This window comes from Phycodurus eques, chromosome 21 (genome assembly GCF_024500275.1).
Source record: "Phycodurus eques isolate BA_2022a chromosome 21, UOR_Pequ_1.1, whole genome shotgun sequence".
NCBI classification, from domain to species: domain Eukaryota; kingdom Metazoa; phylum Chordata; class Actinopteri; order Syngnathiformes; family Syngnathidae; genus Phycodurus; species Phycodurus eques.
This window is the reverse complement of record NC_084545.1, coordinates 11,691,448-11,701,194: the sequence shown is the minus strand read 5'-3', so window position 1 is coordinate 11,701,194 and position 9,747 is coordinate 11,691,448. Positions and strand designations below refer to the sequence as shown.

The 9,747-nt window shown below is 40.4% G+C and overlaps 1 protein-coding gene across 2 annotated transcripts; it reads left to right on the top strand.

Moving 5' to 3' along the window:
* The first annotated feature begins 423 nt into the window (after positions 1-423).
* Positions 424-9,671, top strand: LOC133396785 (cyclic nucleotide-gated cation channel beta-3-like). 2 transcript variants are annotated; one of them, XM_061666980.1, is made up of 18 exons: positions 424-734; positions 1,091-1,133; positions 1,373-1,604; positions 3,978-4,132; positions 4,251-4,568; positions 4,655-4,863; positions 4,972-5,022; positions 5,096-5,182; positions 5,252-5,316; positions 5,394-5,516; positions 6,729-6,870; positions 7,154-7,313; positions 7,403-7,500; positions 7,586-7,669; positions 7,781-7,899; positions 8,777-8,929; positions 9,085-9,235; positions 9,326-9,671. In XM_061666980.1, exons 1-18 carry the CDS (start codon positions 429-431, stop codon positions 9,341-9,343), a joined length of 2,514 nt encoding a protein of 837 aa, XP_061522964.1. In that variant the 5' UTR covers positions 424-428; the 3' UTR covers positions 9,344-9,671. The 2 variants fall into 2 exon arrangements, with proteins under 2 accessions (XP_061522964.1, XP_061522966.1); XM_061666982.1 differs by lacking the exon at positions 4,972-5,022.
* Positions 9,672-9,747: the final 76 nt, after the last annotated feature.

Below are 9,747 nucleotides of genomic sequence, written 5' to 3'. Positions count from 1 at the left end.
TGTTACTACTTTATGATTAACCCGTTTAAAAAAACACACACACACGTTTGGGAGCAACACCTGTTCAAGCTAAACTCATCAGTAACCATAAACCAGAATATTCTGCAATGTAGCCACAACGATTTCAATTGTGTGAAAACTTGTTTTCAAAAATAAGGCAAAAAAACTAATGGAAAAACAATAATATCGTGCATGTTCTTATAACGGAAAAGCCATGAAAACGCCATACTGTAAAAATCACAAAGGAAAGTCATAAGCCATTATGTATCTCAATAGTATGTAAATGCTATTCATTGCTGTGAGTCCCTTCATTAGGTACACTATGTACTCCACCATGCTTGCATCTATTCTTTGTGAGTGGCCCATGTGAGCTTTAGCGGTGAGCCATAATCCTCTTGGGATCTTGTATGAGATGGTGACGGGCTTAGATGTCCCTTGTGGAGGTGACGGGGGCTATTCTCCCTGCAAGAGCATTAGTGGTGCTAAAAGCAGCAGCAACACTGCGGCCAACTCATTCAGAGGGAAAGAGAAGAAAGCGGCATAGAAGAGATCTTACACATTTTTGCCAATCTATACATTACCCTCAGGGTCACTTGGATATGTTTGGTAGATTTAAGGGCTTTCTTGGTGGACCGCAGATCCCAGCATCTCCTGCCACCAACAGAGAAGCTCCTGACCCTGGTCAAGACCCACCACCAACTCCTGCTCCTCCTCCAGCTCCTGCTGGAAGCAAGGTAAAGAAAAAGAAGAAGAAGAAGAAAGATTTTCTGAACATCCCCGACCACTGACGTTTGCTTTTGTATGTAATTATGTGCACACTTGCCGACCACAACGTGTAATGAAATGCAATACAAGAACTATATCCCTATGCGTACTTTCAGTTTTCATAAGAGCTATTCTTTGTAGCAGCATGTTGTGTTGTCACAGTTGTAGTTTGCTGTACTACTCGTCATTATTCTGAGAGGTCATTCTAAATTTCTGTCATTCTCATGTTGTGAAGCACTGCCGAGAGTCGTGTCTGGTTTCCAAAGAAAAATGGGACTCCATTAAACAAGCCTCAACTAACGAACCATCTGACTTTGTGCTGTAGGACAATAAAGCTACCGAAAAGGAAAATGAGGACCAACCTCAGGGTAAGTCTTATTATTTGAAATGAAATGATGCACTCCTGTTTGATATGTATTATGTCAAAGTGACTGTGTGTAGTTGCTACTGTTTTAATAGAATCGAAGCTGAATTTTAGAATATATTTCCGTGATACGAGTACTTGGAAGATATGGTCATGCATTGTCATCGCCAATCAGTCAGTACGGGAGAAGCTATATATTACTGCCTTAGCCTACTGGTTGAAAGTGTGATAAATCAATTCCAGGCCCAGCACCTGCGACAGCGACAGCACCAGCCCCAGCACCAGCACCAGTACCAGTACCAGTACCAGTACCAGTACCAGCACCAGTACCAGTACCAGTACCAGTACCAGTACCAGCACCAGCACCAGCACCAGCACCAGCACCAGCGTCAACCACAGCGCCGGCTCCAGCCCCGGCTCCAGTATCAGCCCCTACTGCAGCCACAGTCAACCCTGATCAAATTGGACCAGAGGGGTAAGAAATCCAATCTTTGGCCTTGAATTTGTACTGTAATCAACACAGAATAAAATAGTATACAGTATAAAGCAGTGATTCTCAACTGGTGGGTCGGGAGCCATTTTGGGTGGGTAGTAAAAAATGGTTAGCATAATACTTCATTCTGTTGAAACCTTTACAGTGGCTTTGGTCTGCAGCCTTCATTACATTTCCGAAAAAGGAGATAAACTATTGATGTTGAACTTTTCTCAAAAGACGAGATCAGTGCCAAGATGTAAATGTTTGTAGCTGCATTTATGTTCATCCTGTTTCTAAATAAGGTCCTCCGAAAGGCAATTTTAGCATGTGTAGATTATGTTTAAATTTAAAAATAGGCTATTTTTGAACATTGCATGTTCTCTATAGTTCCTAACTTCTGTAAAAAGTGGGTCGTGACATAGCAACAATAGAAAAATGTGTCTTGCAGGGTGACAACAGTTGCGAAATCAATAGTATAAAGCAAGAAATGACAGAGAGGCCAACATTCGTGTATTTTGTAGTACTATATTATCCTCTCACCAGTTGCATAATGTATACCAAAACACACTCTGGCTAAGATTTCAATGGGGTGCGGGGGGACAGTATCAAATTAATCACTCAGAGGATAGTTAATTAATCAGATTCCCTGGCAAGATGACAGGGAGAGACGAAGAAAGTCCTTAGAGACGAACACAGTATGTGAGATCTTGATGCGCTGGAGCAGCATGCATATTAACGAGACGATGAGCCCAGAGTAGATTAAAAGCTTTTCAGCTTTTGTGATTTAAGAAGCTCAATATGGCGACTTCTGCCCCGGCAATATAAACCAATGAGTGACAGGTAAAGACAGATACAACTGATCCTTCCACTTTTAATCACTTCTCTAAATGAGTGGACCTGTTGTTCAATTTTAATTAGATGACATACTGTATATATAGGATGACCTGTATATTGGGGCCAACTTGTGAGTAACAGGTGAACAGACAGCGTATTAATGTGTCATACACCTTATTAGAGATGAACAGTGGCTGTGTTATGGAATCGCTCACTCATTCCCTACTGCGGGGAAGTCAGACTCATTTTTTGTCGCAGGACACATCGTAGTTATGGTTTCCCTCGGAGGGCTGTTATGACTGAGAACTCACATAAATTATCGCCTCATATAATTACATATACTGTACACAACAAATTGATGGAGAACTAGCTTTGAAATCAGAATCCAATAAAAAGATGTTTGTTCAGCTCTCATCAAATTTATTTTAAAGGTCCCATATTTTGGCTATTTAGACCTCTATTAGAGTGACTCTCTACCATGGACTTAGTATAAGAGTCAATTTCATTAAAAAAAAAAATATTTTTTTAAAAAACACCTTGGTTTTGTCATACGAGTGTCCAGAAAAGGCCCCTCTGACAGGTACTTTTGTTTGACCCAGTTTTGTATCCGGTTTGTCCATGCTTGGTTAAGACCGAGCCCCCTTTCCTCTGATTGGTTGCCTCCGTGTCGAAGACACCTGTACAATACTCCCCAAGAAAAATTTTACTGGGGGATTTTTACATAGTGGACTATGTAGTGCGTCCGTATGTGAAAGAAAAAAAAATTAATGGATATTTTCACACCGCAACACATGAATTTGTTTCGTTCTCAAAATCCTTCCACAGAAACAGAAAGAAAAAATATTTTTATGTATCGGCGCAAAGGTACACAAAGCAACACCAAATTATGTGTTTAGTTTAGGATTTGAAGTCTTCCGGGTTGTACTCGATTTGCAAATTCTTCTCGGGTGTTTGTTTCTTGAGGTCGTCCAATACTGTCATGGCGGCACCTTTGGAAACTTTCAACTACATATTTATACAGTACGGTATATGAAAGCATATTGCTCAATCACTCAGTTATATTTGTGCATCTACTGGTAAGTTTACAAGTTTGTCATTTACAGAGGGGAGATTCTGATACTGTATTGAAGTCCCAATTTTATTTTTTATTTTTTTTTGTCTTTAAATTTAAACATCCATCCATTTTCTACAGCATTTGTCCTCATTAGGGTCAGTCTAAATATTTCATGCAAAATTATTATTATAAAAATACTTTAACCACAGTGTCGTTTCATTTATTGATTTATTCATTTAATGAAAGAACACAAACGCATTCCATTGTAGTCCAATTCCATTAGAAGGTATTGCTAAAGTAAAACCACTCGGGGGCACCATATGCTCATGTTTCTAGGTTTCTCGGTTTCTTTCTTCCAATCTTCCAATCATGTGCCGTTGTTGTTGTTGTTTATATATATATATATATATATATATATATATATATATATACACACAGTATATACAATATGTGAAAGGGAGGCTGACTGTAATGTATTTATTCAGAAAAGAGGCACCCCCCCCTCCACCAATCGTAATCAACCCGTATTCTGATGAGCAGCTTCGCTCCATAGTGAAGCGGATGAGAGAGAGACTTGATATCTACAAGGAGAAAGTGACTGATCAATATGCTTCATCACCGGAGATTAGCCCCCCTGTCAGTGAGTACAAACGCCATCTGTTCTCCACTAATTTGGATACTCAGCTTCGTCTCAGATGTGTCATAAAGCATAAAGTAATTCTGATGTGATACGTACAACTAAAATTGTGTGCATTCAGCGCCACTCTTGGCTAAAGACCACTATGCTGAAGTTGTGGAGGAGAGGAAAAGGCGAGCGGAGGAGGAGCGGATCAAAAAAGAGGAGGCTGAGAGGAAGAAGAAGGAAGAGCAGGAGAAGAAAAAGAAAGAGAATGAGCAGAAAAAGAAGGAAGAGGACGAGAAAAAGAAATTGGAGGCAAAAGAAGGGAAAGAAGAGAAGACACAAGACTTTAAGGCTGTCTTTATGGAGAAAATGTGGACTTGTGTGGATGTCTTTCTGAAGCCCCTCGAGAACTGTATGGACTATATGCTGGGGAGCACCATTGATCCTTTCACAGGTGAACACAGATTAAGTTTCAAACCAAAAAATTATGATTTCCTGTTACCATTCAGTTCAATTCCTTATTGTCATTCGCCGTCTTAGATCGTCGCTACATTGCCTGGCTGAGCGTGGTGACTCTCGCCTTCAACTACAACACCTGGTTCATTACTGCCCGGCTCTCTTTCCCCTACCACACTGAGTGGGCAATCCCTTACTGGTTTGCCTTGGACCTGCTGGCTGACCTCATCTACCTCACGGACAGCATCGTCTTCCAGTCTCGCAAACAGTTTGTCAAAGCAGGAGACATCATCGTAAGTTGTCAATTTCCCACCTGTGGATTTTCTGGAGGATTTACATTCTTGTTAAAATGAAAAAAAAAAAATATATATATATATATATATATATATGTATATTCTCAGAAAGATGGAAAGATGACAAAGAAGAATTACAGAGAAACAGAGAGATTTATGGTATGGTGTCGCATGCTATTTTAATGATGAGGAGATCATAGTCAGCTGAACTTTGTCTTTGTTTTCTCAACAGGCCGACATAGTGTCAGTCTTACCCTTTGACTTACTCTACTTCCAGTTTGGATTCAAATCCATTTTCAGAGCAAACCGCTTGCTAAAGGTGAATATATAGTGTGTGTTTTTGCTGTTCACTTGGTGCCGCTGTTGACTTTTCCCCCAAAATTCCAAGGCGGATACATTTTTCGAGTTTAGCGACCGCCTGGAAAGTATCATGGCGAAGGCTTACATCTGGAGGTAAGTTGTAAGACAGCAACTCAACCATGGATTGATGGATGACTATAAAGAAACTACCTTCTTTACTGTGCTCTTAGAGTTATTCGCACCATCGGCTATCTCCTCTTCGTCCTCCACCTCAACGCCTGCTTCTACTATGTGGCTTCAGTCTACCAGGGCATTGGTCAAACTAAGTGGGTCTACTCTGGACTGGGAAATGCGTAAGTAGTATTTCTCCATTCTACTAGCACTAGCATCTGTTTTCTTTTTTGTTTACTGTATATGTTCTTGATTTGTCTGTCAGTCTAAAACTATTTGAAGGACAGAAAGGAGATTTTTTATTTTTTTTTATTGTTCCAGATGACAAATTACCTTTTTGGGACATTATTTATGTCCATCATTCTCGGTCAGGTGGATTATTTATTGGAATCTTTTCAACTTGTTTACTTAATACTACAAGGTGTGTCAGAAAGGTTCCAGGACTGACGTCACAGAAGAAAATCCCCTTTGGAGTAATCTCTCTAGAGTGTAATGCCGTTTCCCAGCCTTCTCTGCCATGCCTTAATGCACTCCTGGAAGGACCCTTCCGGAAGTCTTTGCAGCGCCGTTGTCACGCTCAGGTCAACTTTTGGATGCTCGGGTCACTGTGAGCAGGCGCGTTGACATGATGAAGCTGGTGCAAGTTGTCCTGCCATAAATCTCACCTCTTCTTGCGCACTGAATGAATGAAGCAAACGCGGAAGGCTCTCGTTGTAGACGTGCTGGTTTATCCTCGGGCCCACACTGAAGGGGAAAACCCATAGTTTGTAGTTTGGGTTTGAAGTACTGGATATCTTTTGTGACGCCAGTCCTGGAACGTTTCTGACACACCTTGTGTTTTTGTTTTGTTGTAGTCCCCGTAAAGCAACTTGTCCAAATAAGGTTTGGGCCTGGTCCATTGATTGCGCTGTTTCAAATTATGCATGTAAGAGTTAAGTGAAATACTGTAAACATGAGATTTTTGGGTTTTCTCTGGAAGGTTTTGCATTTCTCCTGTCTGCTTAGATCTCTTGTGTCAATCTCAAACATGTTTGATAATTAGTTTCCTATCATTAGCAGTGAAAAAAACTGGACATTTCAAGAAATGTCACCAATGAGCAGCAGGTAGGTATTCGAAGCTGGCGTCAAAAGACGCTCCCGAGGAAGGATCCTACCAAGGCTTGCAGTTATGCAGTTTTCTTGTTTTGTTTTATATTTATTAATGTGATTATTTATATAATTTTCTAATTGGCAGCAAGATATCAAGGGAGTCAACAAAAAAAAAAAGGAAGAACAGTGATTTAAATATGTGAACAATGGACTCCAGCATGTGTATTAATTTCTATCAATGAACAGCCCAATAAGGTCCACTATGTTTACTCGTAGGCCCTTGAACACCCTCATCTTCTCTACAGGTACCTGCGTTGTTACTACTTTGCTGTCCGCAGTCTGATCAACATCGGGGGTCTTAATGAACCCCACACCGTCTTTGAGATAACGTTTCAGATGACAAACTTTTTCACGGGCATCTTTGTGTTCTCCAGTTTGATCGGACAGGTAAAATACAAAACACATTCTCCCCGCAGCTCGAAGACCCGATAGAAATGAACTTTTCCAAATTTGTCATCACCTCATTAGAGTCGTGATAGACGAGAAAAAACAATCCATGTAGGAGTGACGCTTAGTTAGTGACGTCACCGCCCTGTCATCCATCACACAAATGTTGCTCAATGGTTGCCGTTGGCATCTTGCCTGCCAAAAACCTGAGAAAAAAGCTAAATGCATTTGAAAAATACTGTATATTTTGCTGTTTTCTGACTAATTCTTCTCGTTGCTTCAGATGAGAGATGTCATTGGCGCAGCCACAGCAGGACAGACTTACTTCCGCTCGTCCATGGACGGCACCGTGGCCTACATGGTGACCAACCGCATCCCCTCCTTAGTCCAGAACAGAGTCCGCACCTGGTATACGTACACCTGGGATGCCCAGGGCATGCTGGGTCAGTGTGCCTTCATTTGTGTAAAGGAATCTTTTTTCACAAATGTGAAAAAGAAGAACTCAGTATTACGTCCCTCCTGATGCATCTAGATGAGTCTGAGCTGCTGGAGAAGATGCCTTTGGTAATGAGAACTGCCATCGCCGTGGACATCAACCTGACCACTTTCCAAAAGATAGACCTTTTCAAGGTGGCTGCATCTATAAGTATTTGTAAAGCACATAATGAGTCAGATTTTTGGCTGCGTGAGACTTATCATGCATATTTCCTTACAGGGCTGTGACCAGCAGATGTTGGTGGATATGTTACTGAGACTTAAGTCTATAATCTATTTGCCAGGAGATTTTGTTGTCAAGAAAGTAGGTTCGAGATACTTTATTACATGATGGATTGCTAGTCTTATGCTTTATAGTTAATTTTGTGGAATTATCCTATGGCCATCCCCATGCACCCCTCTGCTTTCTCTGCAGGGTGACATTGGCAAAGAGATGTACATCATCAAGGGCGGAGCAGTGCAAGTGGTGGGAGGACCTGACAACAGTATTGTGTTTGTCACACTAAAGGCTGGCTGTGTGTTTGGAGAGATCAGGTCAGATATGCTTTATGCTCTTCAGTTCATATATATACATTGGAGACATTAATTGTGATTAATTAATTACAAAAATTAATTAGTTAAAAAAATTAACGCATTTTAATTGCTTTTTTTGTGTTTTAAACAATGTGGAACCTTTGTCACTGCATGATTTCCTAGTACAACAATTACACTGATGCACATGTCAGAGCTCGGCTACCAAATGGAGGAATTGGATGAACCAGTGTTGATAAGACTGATGGGAGGCAAATTTCATAAAAAAAAAAGATGAAAGCCTCCATAAGTGGAGTTTGTGCAATTTGTGCAAAAGGGAACTTTTACGTTCCACTGAAGCACTTCAAGCCTCCAACATGCGATTCAACTTTTCAACTGCCACGCAGAAGCCATTCAAATACTGTTCTAAAAAAAAAAAAAAAAAATGTCCTAAAATGGCACTTTCATTTTAGGCCTGTTTAATTTTGGTGTTGGTGTTGTGTTGAAATGCAATTGAATGCATTTTTTAGTTTCAGTTATCAATATTCCTGTCTGTGTCAATTATTTGATTCAGTCGTCCACGAAAGTCCATTTAATCTGAACTACGTTGCCTTTTAGGACAAATTTTGTTATACGATTTAAATGCGGGTAGGTTAATTGACAACTCTAAATTGCCCATAGGTGTGAATGTGAGTGCGAATAGTTGTTTTTTTTGTATGTGCCCTGCGATTGGCTGGGTGTACCCCGCCTCCTGCCCGATGATAACTGGGATAGGCTCCAGCACGCCCGTGATCCTAGTGAGGAGAAGCGGCTCAGAAAATGGATCGATGGATGGATGTGAATGTGCGTGTGTGTGTGTGTGTGTGTGTGTGTGTGTGTGTGTGTGTGTGTGTATTATCAGTTTGCTGCAGTCATCCAAAGATGGAGGAAACAGACGGACAGCAAATGTCAAAGCCTCCGGATTTGCTAATCTTTTTGTCCTCGAGAAGAAAGACTTGTTTGATATTCTCGTCCACTACCCAGAGTCTCAGAAAGTGCTGGCCCGAAAGGGAAGGTGAGACAAATCCCTGCTGTCCTGTTACAAATCTATGTCTAAATTTAAAGGCTAATCTCGATTCAGTGGTCTCTTAGCTGATAATACTGTCATATGAACCCCCGTGAATCTATTGTTCGACTCTTTATTGACATTAAATGCACATGCCTGTATAGGAAACTAATGAAAGCCAAGGGTCCAGCAGCAGCTAAAGTAGAAGAGGAAAAGAAGAAAGGTCTGGCACTTTTTGGACCCAAACCACCCACACCCAAATTAATGCGACTCTTCGGTGGAGGATTAAAGAAAAAAAGAATTGACAAACCTAAGGTAAGGTCACTTGTGAGTTCTTTTCAATTGTTTTGTGATCTTTAATCTATCTTTGTTGATCATTAACTTCTGTTATTCTTTTGTCCCTAGTCTGGTGCTGACTCTTGAGAGACACTTCTATTGATTCATTTTATCAACTCCATTTTGGGAGTTTATTTTTTATTTTAAGACTCATACCCCTCTTTTATTCTGATAGACCAATATATACTTTTTACTTTCCTGTCTATACCTAAGCTTTATTGACACAAATAATTCCTTGGAATTGAGTCTTGTTCTGTGACCCAGCCTGCACTATATTTTATGTATAAATGTACTTTATTGTGGCCGTCTGTTTACCGTCGTCTGCATTCACCTTCTGTCAATGCTCAGTGGTTGTAGAAATCTGTCAGATTATCCAAAAACTGCTGCATTAAATGATTCCAAAATTTAATAATAACTATAGCTGTGATTTATCTTTGCGCTTTGTTATTGATTTTTTTTTTCTTCTTTATTATTGTTTTTCTGTGTTGGCC